At 47.2% G+C, this 15,635-nt stretch overlaps 2 protein-coding genes across 2 annotated transcripts; one reads left to right on the plus strand and one right to left on the minus strand.

The window, feature by feature from the left end:
• Positions 1-3,103: 3,103 nt before the first annotated feature.
• Chic (profilin chickadee) lies at positions 3,104-11,503 on the minus strand. Its single transcript, XM_078187076.1, has 3 exons — positions 11,270-11,503; positions 7,909-8,178; positions 3,104-6,635 (listed from the first exon to the last, which is right to left on the minus strand). Exons 1-2 carry the CDS (start codon positions 11,378-11,380, stop codon positions 7,909-7,911), a joined length of 381 nt encoding a protein of 126 aa, XP_078043202.1. The 5' UTR covers positions 11,381-11,503; the 3' UTR covers positions 3,104-6,635.
• Positions 11,504-12,278: 775 nt separating this feature from the next.
• L(2)34fd (nucleolar protein 10 lethal (2) 34Fd) lies at positions 12,279-15,509 on the plus strand. The gene is made up of 10 exons (XM_078186472.1): positions 12,279-12,820; positions 12,910-12,955; positions 13,028-13,242; positions 13,321-13,457; positions 13,522-13,734; positions 13,799-14,027; positions 14,095-14,514; positions 14,572-15,095; positions 15,164-15,260; positions 15,335-15,509. Exons 1-10 carry the CDS (start codon positions 12,755-12,757, stop codon positions 15,437-15,439), a joined length of 2,052 nt encoding a protein of 683 aa, XP_078042598.1. The 5' UTR covers positions 12,279-12,754; the 3' UTR covers positions 15,440-15,509.
• Positions 15,510-15,635: the final 126 nt, after the last annotated feature.

Raw genomic sequence — 15,635 nt, forward strand, 5'->3', positions numbered from 1 at the left:
CTCGATCGTTGCAGCGTCGACGATCGGGCCGCGGATTCACCGCGATGCGCGAGGACCGCCGACGCGGTGGCCCTCTTTAACCCTTTGACCGGAAACGATCGACGCAGACAATGCCTGCGAAACGTTTCGATGCTCTTCCGACGCGCGTCCGCCGGCGATGTAATTGCAACGATTATCGAAAGTCCGTTGTCTTACCATTATCTGCGCAGTTAAAACGATTAGAATTTTTTCGATTGCAATCGTTTCATAGAAGCGGGAGATAATTTATATTTATCGTACGCGCGACATCGCTTGAACAATTAAATATTGATTTTTATTCGGACTCGGAAAAAAACGGATTAACGTTTACAACCGATCGATTGTTCCTAGAAATCGGGAATCGATATAACGAGTCCCGCTCGCCGAAGTGCGGCAAGGGGTCAACGTTATCCGATACCTCCGTTATCGGATCGTTGCGTCGAATTATTTTCGAATTATTCTATAGAAAAAGATCCCTTCGATTTCCGTTAATATAGCGCGATAATTGAGAACTCCTGTAATAATCTTCCGGCAAATGTTCCACGAACTACGGCCGGCAAACCGCAGTCGATCGAACCGCCTCGCATTCCTTCGCGTGCTGTGATTTTTAGTCAGCTTTGCTCGAACGTTGACGTTGAAGCACGATTAAAAATACGGCGGCGGCGAGCCCGTCGAGGATGCCGACGAATGACTTCGTTAAACTGCGACAAAATCGTCGCGCCGAGCGTCAACCGTATCTTCGAGTTCGACCACACGGACAAAGGGTTAACGATTGAGCGACATATCCGCGGTCCGGCAATCGATCGATCACAACACCGACACACAGAGAGAGTGAGAGAGAGAGAGCTTACGAAATCGAGTCGGAAAGTTTGCAGAACCGTATGCCTTATCGAACGTTGGAACCGCGCGAGAGTGGACTAAATCAACTTTGTGGTTGAAAAATCAACTTATTTCGGGCTCTCGCGCGCGTCTTTATCGCGTAAGTAAGAGAGGGGAGGATGAAAGAGGATGCCTTTAGAAAGAGAGAGAGAGAGAAAGGGAGAGAGAGAGAGAGAATCGTTTCAACCGTGGCCAAGGGAATATTGTCGACAATCAACGGTGTATCGTCTCGGACGTTCGTCGGCCATGTAACATATTTTTTTAATCGCTTCTATCGGTCGCTCTAACGCCGTTGGCCTAACAGCTGTCTGAGAATCTGTATCGTGGAGACGAACGGACACGCGTGCGACAAGAATCCCTTCGGCTGCATCGCAATTAGACGCTGCATCGCGGACCAAATCGCGTCCGATCGGTTCGCCTAACAAGCGGCCGAGAAACAAACCCAATCTGTGTGTGCTCGGGGCGCACAAACCGCTCTCTGTGTTTTCTTCCATTGGAACCTTGTTGTACTTCCACACGGCGTTCGGTTTCGTTGCCAAACAAGCGACTTCGCGGAAACGGCATCTTCACGAAAATCGCAAACATTGGCGAAGCGTATAAATAGTCTGATAAATCGGCCCGACGTTTCATCTGCCATAATTTTATAACGGGCAGTCGCGCGATCGCGAGCCTTGGCTCGCTTTAAAAGGTGAACTTTCTATTTCGACCAATGCCGCGTGTTCCATCGTGAAACGATTTCTGCCACGAGAGAAATAAACGAATGAACAAGCGTGATAATTTGTTGAGAATCGATTCGATTTGAACGCTTTTACGCGGCGCGAACACGATTTCGTTCCGCCGAGAGAATCGGGATATTATATCGTGTATAAATCGAAGCCTTGAGCATTCGAACGTTGCTGTAAAAATCGGCCGCGCCGCGCGATTTTCCCCGGAGTCCGCGCGCGTTTACGACGGGAGGGGCCCGAAATCGAAACCGGTTCGAGACCTTCGGTCTCCGAAATTCTCTTGCACAATGGAGCTAATGAGATCGAGAGTGTAATTGTTACGCAATCGGTTGTCGCCGAGAACGCGGCTTGTAAAACCGGCGGCCGTGAACTTGATCGCACGCGACGACGGTAATGAACACCGCGCGGTGACGAGCGGCGACAACGGGGTTTGGTCGCGGCAGTCGTCTAATTAGGACGCAGCCTTGCACGATTAGTGTATAGTTGTACGATTTAACGGGTAGAGGACAAAAGAGTATGTAATAATCACACTTAACGACTTAACGAACGACTCCCGGCCGGCGGAGTGGTTCTAGTACAAAATCGATAGCTTTACCAGTTTAAAGGAGAACGATGACGAACGACGACGAGGAGGAAGAAGATGATGAAGATGAAGAAGAAAGAGAGAGACAGAAGATGTGGAGAAGAAGCATAAGCAGGAGAAGATTGGGAAAGAGAGGAACTGAAAAAAAAAGGAGTGAACGTACGGGAAAAAATAAAGGGTGGTTCGATTCGAGCTCTGCCAGTCGAACGATTACACAGGTGTCGAAACTCTCGAAGCTCTCGGCTCTCGACTTCGAATGGAGTCGCATAAGTATATGTACGTGTGTCGCGGGTGTGTGCCATGACTTTGCTAACGCGTCGATCATTTCTATTCCTGCGGGGGCGTCGGCGACAATCGCCTCTCGAACGGCTACCGGAAGTGCTTCGGAGACAATCGAGAGTGAGAGAGAGAGAGAGAGAGAGAGACAGAGTCCCGCGGACGAACATTTCATTCGCTATCCTTAGGAGTAACGTTTCTTAGAGCGAGCTCGGCGCGTGTAAGTGAGACAACACACCGATTTTTATGTAAATCTTCTCGATAATTTTGTAAAAAACTTTATTTCACGTTTTACTCTAACAATAAACGACAATGAAAAATTGATTTTGCGTACCAGAGCAGCCGATCCCGCCAAAGGTAAGTCACCTCGTCCTTGTTTCCCCGTAGCAGCTCGCTCCCTCACCTGGAGCACACACACACAACGGGGCCCCTCTCGGCCCAGGCCCCGTCGAACTGCCTAAAATAGTTCCTGGAACCTGAGCGATTGAGAGAGTCGTCGACAAAATTAAAACGATCAAGTATGCAGTCGCGTTTGGAAACGGAAGTCGGCGGTCGGTTATCGTGCGCGACCGCGACTTCCGGTTGGTATTCATCGGGAACCGCCGAAAGCAAAAGACCGTGGTTGCACCGCTTTATACAAATTTATTATTCTCTTAAACATTATTACTGCTCGGTTTACGGTTCTCGCGAGCCTTTTATTCCGTCGACGTATGCAAAAGATTAGCTTCGAAATGAAATTCTTCTTCCGTTCACGATCACTTACAATGTTACATCGAATGATTTCAACCGACACAAAATATGCTGTCCACCCCCTAGCCCCAACCCCCCCCCCCTGGCCGCATCTGTTCTGTCACTCGCTTATTCCTTTTCTTTCGTTCTTTCTCACTTGGCATATTCTCGTTCTCTGTCGCATTCACTCGCTCCTTTTGATTTGCCGCCGCAGTTCGCTTTCCGCCCTGTCCGCAACCCCTCGGACAAGTGTTTCCTCGCAACCTCGCGCCGTACCCATCGATTGCCACCGCAACCCTTAACCGTGCCGTGCAACTTTAATGATCGTTTAACGATCAGGCCGGTTCCTGCTCCACCGCGGTTGTTCTCTGCGGGAGAGATATCTATCTAGTCGCTGTCTCGAGCAAACACTTTGAGGGTTCTGCGCGACGCAGAGGACAGAGGGAAGCGGAGCATGGAAATTCGACGGTTTCCTAAAATTATCCGCCCGGGATCTCCTTTGTCCCTTGTTTTCAGGGTCGTCCGGACGTTAGGCGTGCGAAAATATACAAAGTCGTGAGTTCTCGTTTCTCCCCGAAATCTGGTTCGGATTAGGGACACGTTCGAGTCGGCGCCGACGTGCGGAGAAGTCGGGCGCGCGCGATATAAATTTTTCGTTTTCGCACACCTAGCAGAGACGGGTCTCGGCGAAACAGCGGGGGAACAGGCGGCGTGGGAGATCGTTGTTCCGAAGAAAAAAAGCACGCGACGAGCATGGGAAACGGTTACGACGACGCTCTCGTATGACGGAGTAAGTAGACACCTAAAAAGCGAGAATGATGACGCGTGCGATGATTAGTCACCTTCGATTACAATTATTATGTCAATGTTTATTCCTTTCTTTTATCCATAAAAATCGTTACATAGTAGTTTAGGTTTGCTGGCCGTCGTCAGACGAATCGCCGGCCAACCAGTTATAGTAATAGTAGTAGCAGTAGTATTACAGTAATAATAAGTGGTAGCGGGATCGTGTCGTGTTCTGCGTGTATCTGGTCTTGTCTCTATGCGTGTGTGTGTGTGTGTGTGTGTATGCGTGTCGGCACGTGTCTCCTCCGTATTCCTGTCCGTGCCTCTCCGTATTCCTATACGTGTCTCTCTCTCTCTCTCTGTATTCCTATGTACGTATGCAGAGTGTGTTGAATGCGAGTATGTATGTATGCGTGTGTATGAGAACGTGTGTGCGTGTATACGCGCTGGCCGCGCGTGTTGCATCGTGCGCGTGCAACCGTGAAACGTGTCTCTCTCGATGTTGCGTATAGAGATGATCGAAGCTGCACGAGTTCGCTCCGAATCTGAACTCTCTCCCATCGTTTCTTACTTCCCGTAGAATTTCGAATCGATCGCCGCGCAATCGGATGGCGTTGGGATCGCGCGTCCCAAAAGATGAAACCATGGTATAAAGCGTTTGCGAAAACGCTTTGCGCGATTCATATCCAACCACACTATACTCATTTCGTTTTAGAACGCGGCTACATACATGTTACCGGCGTGTGCACACGCACGCACACGCACGCGCGGATCATTCAAGTATACACGAACGCACATGTGTATCGTATATTCGACATATACGTATATGCATAGCATTCTCGACTCTCTCTCTCTCTCTCTTTCATCGTTCCTATTATCACGCCCTTCCCGCTTTCTTCTCCTTCATCTTCTTCTTCATCTTTCCCTATTTTATCGATAAAGTCTCAGCAATTATGACACATTGTTCGCCGTTTTTTTATTCCTCTTACATATAGCAGTAATAAAGACAGTAAATAGCTAAAAGGACCGTATCGATTTTGGGGGTTGGGGGTTCGGGGGGAGGCGGCCAGGACTGCGGCCAATCCGTGCCGTTTCACCCGCTGCCGCACGCTCGCCTGCCTCGTTAATCGTCGTGCCTCTATGTCGTCGGCGTTTAGTGTATCTCTACCGCGCACTCTCGCACACTTCTCCAAACATCACCGACTCCTCTCTCTCTCTCTCTCCCTCTCTTGCATCCCCCTCTCCTCTTCTGACTTTCTCATTCTCCCCATCTCTCTCTCTCACGGTTCTTAGAACGCCTCTGTAGAATCTTCTCGCGATTTTCTCTCGATCTTCTGCCTCCCCCGCAATCGCGCTCTCAAACACACGTATACTTTCTCTACGCTTGCGCCCTTTATCGAACCCTGACTCTCTCTCCCTCTCCCTCGATTGGCTCTGCTCTCACTCTTCCTTGCACCCATTCACTCTCTATCTCTCTCGCTTTCTCTCTCTCTCTCTCTCGGTCTCTCTCTCTCTCTCTCTCTGTCGCATCCATCCGTTCGCTACAAAAAAAAAGAAAACTGTAAACCTAACGCAATAGTTTATTACTTATTATTGTTATGTCTTATGTTTAATGCATGCTTGCTTGCGTGTGTGATCCTCGTTTTTTTTTGTTTCGTACGCGTGTCGGTCGACGAGCCCGAACGTTCGCCCGTGTAAAAAGACAAGAAAAAGAACATAGAAAAACAACGACGCTACCGTTTCTCTGCCTCGTTACACCGCGTACAGCCTTCTCCTCTCGCCTTCAATGTCGCGCGCGTGTGCGTGTGTGCGTGCGTGGGTCGGTGTGTACCTGTCTCGCTCTCTCGTACGTGCCTATGTAGATCGTGTCTCCGCCCCTATATGTGTGTGCGCACGCTTGTACGTACGCATGTTATGTGTGTGTTTGTGTGTGTGTGTGTGTGTATGTGTTATTACGCGTGTCGTTTCGGTTTGTCTCTCGCGTGTATTTTGTGCGGGCGCGCGTGACCGCGCTCGATCGCGATTTGGTTTCCTCCGTTCCCGTTATCGGCCGGCAATCCTTTTCCTTTCGGTCTCCTTTTTTTTTTATCCTCCGGCTCTGCTCGTTCTCATCTGCCGCTTTCGCTTTCCTTCGCCGACTCTTGCCCGGAGAAAGCGGCACTCGGCGGCCGCCGGGATCCACCCGTCGCCAGGCGGAACGGGAAACGGAGGAAAGGAGAACGAGGCGGCGACGATCGTGGTCGCGGGGTCGCGAGACGATCATGGTCGCAGGGTCGCGCGACAAGTTGTGTGGACACACACACCGCCGATCCGAATCGTGTCGTGGATCTTGCACGCGTTTTTCTTCCTGAGTAATCGCGTCGAATCGGAAAAGAGAGAACGACGACTCAAGCTATCATCTTGTAGAAACCGTAGCCGATGGCCTGGCTTGGGTTTTTATTGCTGTTCTGCAGTTTGTCGAGGGTGGTTGTTGCTGTTGTTGTTGCTGTTGCTTCTCACGGAGTGTTGCGCGGCAAGCTTGCGGCAGTTCCGGCGCGACTCGTGCGGCATGACGCATTCCATTCGCTGTTCAGTAAAATAATCGATCGTATCGTTTAATATTAATATTAGATATTTTGTGTGTTGGGTCCCAGAGGTTACTGAAACAGAAAGCGCCCCGACAGGCGACGTACATCACCACACAGTCCTCTCTCAAGCGGCCTCGAGTTTAACCCTTAACCGGTACACCGGGGTCACCGGTGACCCCAATTTCTATTTACTTCTCCTCTAGATTCATCCTCCGCGTGTTCACTGTTTCGTGCACACGGATTTCACAACTTTTCATTTAACGCTTCGACTGCCGCGCCACCCCGTATTCGGTGAAAATTCACGTTTGCCCTATGTATTACATCTTTCCAATCTTTTAGCTTCATTAAACAAAATACAATACTACAAAGATCCCGAGATCGTTCCGGTGCCAGACAAAGTGTTGAAAAGAGTGCTATGGTACAGAAACCGATTGAATTTTATAGTTCCAGTTTTACGTTACGAGCAAAATTGCGAGTTTGAACCTACCGAATCATAAATGTAACCAACTCGTGTTACTTGGTACCGACTACCAGACTAAATTCATTTAGGTAACTTATTTGTGCGCAGCTTTTGTCGCAAAGCAGTGCACTTGGACCAAGAAATTGACTCGATTTCCTACAAGGGAGTCCACTTACCACTTTATCGACCGGTAGTCTATAAATCGGCTTTTTTCCCCCGATCGGTAGCCTGTGAATCGGTTGTCATAGTAACCATTAATTTGTTATCTATTATTGAGATAAACGTGTTAGATTATACTAGAAGATTCAATATTATTATATAAACTTTTAAATATTAAATATCTTTCGCGATTAATAAGATAGATCAAATCAAAACAGAAACGAAAAATTTTACGATCGGATGACCGGTCGATAAATTGTTAACATAGCTCACAAATATAGCCACGAATATAGCTAAAAATAGTACCGTGTCAAACAGATTTTGTTACATCTAGCATTCGGGATCTACGCTCTGATCCCGGCGCGGCAGTTATTTCAATGAAAATCGTAGTACAAGTTAAAGGTTAAACGGTCGGCGTATAAAGATTGACGCGCGTCGGGTTACCGGTAATTCGGTTTCGCTGCCGTGCGGCAGGAGATTAGTCATCGGCGCGATGATACCGAGCAAGGAGCAACCGATATTAGTAGCGTGAATGATTCACGCGGCACTCGACAGCGATAAAGAATACGCGCGATGCTCTGCGACTCTGGCAGCTTCGATCGCTGCCCGGATGGGACAGAGAAAGAAAGGAAAACGGTCTCTTCCGTATCGTTTTCGTTATCGTGGACGGTGCAATGGAATCGCGTTCGCGTTCGAAATCGCATTCGCCGTCGATGATATACCAACCTAATAGCCGCAGGCCATGAGGTAGTCGCCGAGCTTTTCGACGACCGACGCGGCTTGCTGTGGCTGTATGGGGTCTTCGTAAAGGGAGACGACCACGGCTTGCGACGTCTTCATGCAGTGGACGCCGACCTTGCCGAGTTTTGCCCTTATCACCCGCTCCGTGCCGGACAGATAAATGTACCTGTTGCCGGCCAAGGTAACGCCCGACGACGTCAGAATGTCCTGCTCGACGAATCCCTGGACCAATTTCGCCAGCTCCTCTTTACTCACCTGCGGACACATCGCGCGCAAAAAGCGTTTTACCATGTTCAGTATCGTCACGGTAAAGGCTGCGCGGCAAGCTTCGGAGAAATATCTCGCGACAAAATCGCTAACAAGCAACCTTTCATTCGCCGCGGTAGCTCGTCGGAAAAGCGCTCTAATTCTCCTATCCTGTGAAAGAAAGCCCGACCGGAATCGGCCGGCGACCCGAAGGCTACGCGATACTCTGTTTTTCGAAAGAGAACACCCGAGTCCTGTTGATTGGGACTCGCGGCGCGATAGGTGTCGCCTTTCGACAAACAGACCGCGCGGTCGGACATTCCGTGAAATCCGATAGAGAAAAGTTTCCAAGAATCTCGCGTTTTCGCGTGAGAGTCGCGCCTAGGAGGACCGCGACCCTCTTTGCGCCGGTGTGCACAACCGGCTGCGGGGCGCAAGAACCGGGGGAGGGGGCGCCGGTCGCACCAAGGACAAACAAAAAAAGACCGGGAGTGTTGCCTCGCGCGGTTGGAATTCCGACCAATTTTGTACACCGCGCGAGCGAGACGGATACGTTTACGCGGTTGAAAACCGAGCGATATTACTGGGAAACGCCAATTTCGGTTTGCCGAAGGCCGAGAGCCAGAAGCCCTGACTCACTAATTTCAAGTATACGGCGAGAGCCGTGATAGAGAAGTCCACTTTGAAAACGGCCCTGACTAGCCAACGACGAACGCGACGATGAATCAGCCGGCCTCTGCCGCGGCAGCTAATCGTTTGCGAGCCCCTCTTCGCCTATTCTGCGCACGGTGCACGGAATATCGAGCTCCAACTCGGACAGAACCGATCCGAACGAACCGCGTATAACGCGTCTCTAACCCTTGCTCCCGATTTTCTCGCACGAGGCTGCCACGGCCGGCCCGTCGGCCGGCATTGTAGCGAGAAACAGATGGGAGGGCCGTGACGGCCAGCCGGCCGGCTTCGCCATTTTGGCATTCGCGAACAGAAAGGAAAGCGTTCGCGAGACACGGGACTCTCCGTCACCGACAAATTCGCGAGCTTTTTCGATTAATTCGATTCGTTATTTCTAGGCGGAACACGTTTCCATAGATCCCCGAGAATAGTCAAAGCGATCCCAATAAGATCTCCGACAGAATCGCCATGTTCTTTTTCTTTTTTTTAAGGAAATCCATGCGCAGCAATTTTCGTGTTATTAATTTGTAATTAATTTAACCATAATCCCGTCTTTCTTTTTGTAATCGGTAGACGTGTTCGATCGCTGGTTTTCAGACATTTTTACCGACCCCCAGGTATGTACCGACTCGGCAGGACACGTTTTGCGAAAGCTTGCGGCGTTGCGCACGGATGGCGCGTCGATCGCGTCGAACCTTTCTGGAACTGTCGGTTTTGCAATTTTAAACGACATTGGCCGTACACCGATCGGCGAAAACCAAGTGATGAAACAAAAAGGCGATTGACGTATTATCTCGGCCGAAAAGCCCCACCGGGGATCGTCCGGTTCCAAAAAGCTAGTCCACGTTATCGGCAACACAGCATGCATGCATATGCAGTATTTTTTCCTGTGCCCCGTATATGTCGTGGTTCAACAAGCTTTCTCGCAGAAAGAATCGAACCTGACGATCGAAAAACGCACGTCCTGCTGCCGTAGCTACGTACGCGCGTACGTAGGCGTCTTTGCGCGTCCCTTTCGATAACGGAAAACGGTCTGCCGAAGAAATGAGTCATCGTTCACGGGCGAAACTCGGCGATATTGTGACAAACGGATTTACAAATACGATATAGTCCCGTACAGAAAGAGAGAGTTTCGTGAAACGCGTCGGTAAATTGTACAAACGCGACAGAAAAGACGAGAAGAGCCACCATTTCCTGCAGCACAAGCAATACGAGCGACAACGTGCCCGGCAGGCAGCCATGTTAAACTTTGTCCAAAACCGTTCAACTTCGACTAGACAAAATTTTCTGCGGTCGGTATTGCCACACCCAATTTCGCCCCTTGGACGGTTCTGCTCGCGGAAAAATGACTCGGTTCTGTGGATTTTCGAGGGAGGAGCACAATGGGACCGGCCGAAAAGTTTTCGCGATCGAACCAGCAGAATTTCTACGAGAGAGCTGGTCCGGTCCGGTCCGGTCCAGTCCGGTCTGGCCTGCTGCTCCTCTCCTAGCGAACACATCTGGGCGGCGAGGAGAATTTCGTCCGAGAATTTTGCCGAAGAATTTTCGATCGAGAAAAGCCGTCGTGACCGGTCGGCACGGTGCCGGTGTCGAGTCAAAAATATATCTGCCCGTTTAGCCTTTCCGATACCTCGCATTTACGTGACTAGCCGGCTTAGGGCAGCACGAGGCGGAATCGTGCGCCGGTTCAGGTTCAACACGCGGAACTTTCCGGGTGCTTTCCGATCTCTGTAACCGTTCTCGCCGCGAATTCGACGATTTATCGGTGTTTCGGGAAATTCTGGACGCGCGTATGGCTACGTGGCACCATTTTTTTTTCACGATTTAACAGGCCGTGCTCGTCCTTTCGTGGCTCCGTGCAAAAAACCATTTCGATCCCCGCTAATCCGCAACTGCATTTTCGTTCCACGCGTTCCGATTACACGGACCGACTCTCTTTTCGCCTACACTCGAACGAGATTCGAAATATCAACCGATATTTTTCGGTGTACGGATATCTGCCACACACGCGCGTCCACGGATCCGTGTCTATGTACGTGTCCGTACACGGCTTGTATATGTATGTTTCATGGAAATGCGTGTGTGCACATGTATATTCCCGACGAAAAGAAATGTTTCACGGTGGTGTTCGCCGGCCCACAGCGAACAACAAAGAACCAGGGACGGCCAGAGGAGGCGAGAGAGACTTGAAATGACTAGGATGCGTTTAGACTTTTCCTCTACGATTATTCCGACTTGCTACTGTGTTCCTTTTATTCCTGGATACGGCGATAACCACGACGACCACCACCATCCACCATCACCACCACCACAATTGCGATAACTACGATGACGACGATGACGGCAACGCGATAATAGCAATAATAATCGCGATAGGCCGCAATAAGCCTCCGAAGCGTTAGCGGGTCCAGAGAGAGCGGTTACTCACTTCGAAACCTTCGGACTTCGCCCAAAGATTGCCATCGTGTCCCGCGATTGCAGCTTGGGTAACACACCTAGACGCGAGCAGCTGCTTGTCAACGTAATCCTGCCAGCTCATTTTTGAACACAAGCGATTCGACTCAACTGTTCACTACAGCACTAGAGACACAACCCGTCACCGACTGACTCCTCTCACGACTACCTATATGCGTTCAACGCCGGTCACACTTCTCTTTTACCCCTCCTTATCCCTTCGTGGTTATTCGCAGCCCCTCTCTGCCCCTCTGCGTCCTAAGTTTCGCTCTCTCTCTGACCCCTCTACTCCCCTGAAAACCCCGGTATCCCATGCCTGTGCCTCTGCCAGCAATCGCGTCCCCCCACTTTCGATACCAGCGCTTCGTAATTGGCTACCAATCAGTACTGCCAACCTCTGCAATATTTTCTTTCCATCCTCCGATTTCGCATTGCACCGGCTACACGTATGCCGAAAACGAAAACAGAATTGTCGCAGCAAACTCTCTGATTCTCGTTGTCCCGAAATATTACATTTTCAACAACGAAGCTTCCGTCGAAGGACAACAATTGTTTGTCCCCAGCACTGGCCATCTGGCGAAGGAAAGACGAAGTAACTATATGATAAAAATTGGAAACATCGAAAAGTGCGGCAATGTTTGAAACGTAGCGTGGTAGACGGCGACGCTCGATAATGTATGCGCGAAATATTATTCCATTCGCATCGCTTACGTTCTTGTACGTTTAGAAATAAATATCATACCTATTTTATGAAGACATTAAGACGTTTACGGAATTTATAACAGATCGCGCAAGTAACTATGAAGCTACGTTCGTAGTATACAACTTGTACGCGTATGCGTAGTAGGTTCGCAAAATTCTAGGGGAATATTTAAGATGGCCTTACTGTCGCATTAAAAATTGACTCTCGGAAAAAACATCAGAGTTTCCTTTCCGCAAGATTTCTTCTTTACATTTACATATGCACAATAGAATAGAATGTAGAAATGCAATTCAGTCACGATTTTTTTCGTTGTTTCACTTTTATTTTTTTATTTGCATTATTGTCATTCTAGCGGAACCGAATATTCTTTATTGTTCCATTCGGTTAACTTTAAAAATGCTACATCATCGCCCAATATGTACTACATTTGTATATTTGCGCATATTTTTGCCTGAATAATGATCCTACATTTATTTATAATTGACTACATACATTTCCAGCTGCGAGGCACGAATTACGGAAAAGCGTTAGAATTTTCATCGAATTAGTTTTTCAACATTTTCTCTAGTGATTTTCGTGCTTACCAATTTATCTACGGCGACGCGATAGGGACAAAAATTCTCTAACGTGTGCGATAGAAACACACGCAAGACGTAACGCATGTCAATTGTTTCTTATTATGATAATGTTCCACGTGCTCTGTTGTTAATAGTCGCTTTAAAGTGATCCCGACTAAAAATTACATTTTTGATCACGATGCAGGTCTCCTGTCCAAACAATGTGAAGATTTATAACTTGAGCGCTGGAAAGTCTCTTCCGGAGGTAAACCTTTTCCATTATTATTATTATAGCTTCGATTTTTCAGAAGAATACTTTTTCTAATACTTGTCGATTTTTATTTCTCTGACCAGTGGTTGTCCGAACGGAAAAGGCGAAAACTGTTAAAGAAAAATGTCGGTAAGTACTCTTGTTGGACAACGCATCTGCCCACCTGATTTACAAATGCTTTCAATAGCAATATTTCGCCAGATATACGACGACGCATCGAACTTATCCAGGACTTCGATATGCCCGGAGTCAGCTCGTGCATTAACGTTTCGAAAGATGGACAATACATTTTGGCAACAGGAATATATAAACCACGCGTGAAATGCTTTGACGTTCAAAATTTATCTTTAAAATTCGAAAGATGTTTTGACTCGGAGGTCGTAGCTTTTGATATACTATCGGACGATTATAGCAAGGTATTTGTGTTTGCTTTGTCATATATTTGAATTTCTACAGCTATAGCGACCCTTACAACTCCACGTTGTACATTTCAGATGGTGTTTCTGCACTGTGATCGGACTATAGAATTCCACGTTGCACATGGCAAGTATTACAGGCTGAGGATACCAAGGTTTGGAAGAGATATGAAGTACCATTATCCTCTGTGTGATCTTTTTGTGGTTGGAGACAGGTCTGTGTTTTGTTTTATTTTTGTTCTGTGAATATTCATCTTAGTAATGTACATTTTGTTGCAGCTCAGACATTTTTCGAATAAATCTAGAGAGAGGACAGTTTCTGCAATCCTTCTCCACAAGTTCACCTTCCATAAATAAATGTGAAATAAATCCCGTACATCAACTTATTGTTGTTGGAACTCAAGAAGGACTGATTGAGGCATGGGATCCAAGAACAAAACGCAAAGTGGCTTCCTTAGATTGTGCTCTGTACTGCCTCGAACAGGACAACAGGTAGACTAGTTTATGATTGGCCATCAAATTTGGCTATAAGTAAAATATTTTGTTCTGTTTATAGTTTGCAGACAGTACCTGCAATTACCAGTTTAAAGTTTCAAGGTGGGTTAACATTAGGTGTAGGCACTTCCTCTGGGCAGGTATTATTGTACGATGTCCGTTCGAATAGGCCGTTTTTAACCAAGGATCACATGTATGGTTTACCAATAAAGAACATAGAATTTCATCAGACAATGGATATAGTTTATTCTATGGACAGTTCGATCGTGAAAATATGGGAGAAGAATAACGTAAGTAAATTGAACTTAAAAATAGAATGGAAGGAAGAAATTAAAACTAGAATTTCTCCATACTTAGGGTAAATTGTATACATCGATCGAGGGGAAACACGATTTCAACGATATGTGCGTGGTACCGAAAACTGGGATGTTACTGCTTGCTAATGAAGATCCAAAAATGCAGACATATTATATTCCATCTCTTGGACCAGCTCCTTACTGGTGTAGCTTCTTGGATAATCTGACAGAGGAGATGGAAGAATTGAATTACGAGACTATTTACGATGACTACAAATTCGTTACCGAAAAAGAACTGGACGAGCTGGGATTGTTGCACTTGAAGGGTACCAATTTGCTCCGGGCCTACATGCACGGCTACTTTATCGATATTCGACTGTACAAGAAGGCCAGAGACGTAATGAAACCTTTTGAGTTCGAGGAATACAAGAAGCGAAGAATTCAACAGAAACTGCAAGAGACTTGTGGCAGCAGAGTACAGGTACTACGTTCTATTATTCCACCGTGTTCCACATTTACCAATGTTATCTGTTTGTAGATTCAGAAAATGCCGAGTGTGAACAAAGATCTTGCTCTGAAACTAATGGACGACGAGGCGAACGCAAAGAAGAAGAAAAAGAACGCTTCCAACATTTTGAAGGACGACCGTTTCAAAGCACTGTTCAGCAATCCCGACTTCCAAGTGGATACTAACTCGGAAGAGTATTCATTGCTGAATCCTGTTATTTCTCGCCTTGACAAGACTAGAGCGAAGAAATTGAAGGCTCAATTGGCCGAGGAAGAATCGCGACAACAAATGGAACTTAACGCGGACAAGGATGAGGAGCATAGTTCAGACGAAAGTTTCATTCACGACGATAGTAGCTCGGAAGACGAGAGACAATGGGTAAATGAGGTTAAAAAGAATTATCGATTGATACGAAGAAACGAAAGACAAAATGAAGAAAGTGAGGAAAACGCGAGGAAGGAAGATGAAAGTTCCGAGAATCATTCTCGACTTTATGAAATTAAAGATCATGTAGAGTTTAAAGATGCCAAGCCGATCGCAAAGAGAGGAAACAAGTATGTCTATCCTAACTGTAATAGAGCAAGAGTAGACGAGAGGGTCTTTCATGTTTATATTTTTGTAGGGCTACCCTGGGAGACAGATTGAGAGGCCAAGATTTTCATGATGTTAAATTTTCTGGTTCTCGTGGTAACAGAGAAATGTCTTTCCGTATAGAAAAGGTATTGTTTATTTGATTATATGTCTTTATCGCGTGTATTTTATCTTCACTGTACAAATATGTATTTTTCCGTAGAAAAAACCAACCGGACGCGCAAAACTACAAGTGAAACGGCACGAGAAAGGGCACAGGCATCTTTTGAGACCAGCTGGGAATCTAAACAAGAAAAGGAGACGTTAATAATTATTATTACACAAATTTTTGTTTTTTATTCTCCGTTTTATCTAGTAAACAATGTTATTTTTACAAACGATTTTAATTTTTTTCGTCCACTCGCAGCAATGGGAAATGAAACGAAACAACGACCTCTCCTGTTTATCCCAATATCCCGTATTAGAAGTCACTTCTACCGTAAATACAATAATTCGTTTCGGAG

The sequence above is a fragment of the Augochlora pura genome, chromosome 7 (genome assembly GCF_028453695.1).
Source record: "Augochlora pura isolate Apur16 chromosome 7, APUR_v2.2.1, whole genome shotgun sequence".
Classification (NCBI taxonomy): domain Eukaryota; kingdom Metazoa; phylum Arthropoda; class Insecta; order Hymenoptera; family Halictidae; genus Augochlora; species Augochlora pura.

What these genes read in the sequence shown, in the direction of transcription:
- Chic (XM_078187076.1), bottom strand. Translation starts at nt 11,380, where the DNA reads ATGAGCTGGCAGGATTACGTTGACAAGCAGCTGCTCGCGTCTAGGTGT. An exon ending in CGAAGTCCGAAGGTTTCGAA is followed by an intron (nt 8,179 to 11,269) that starts GTGAGTAACCGC and finishes ATGTGTCCGCAG; the next exon opens with GTGAGTAAAGAGGAGCTGGC.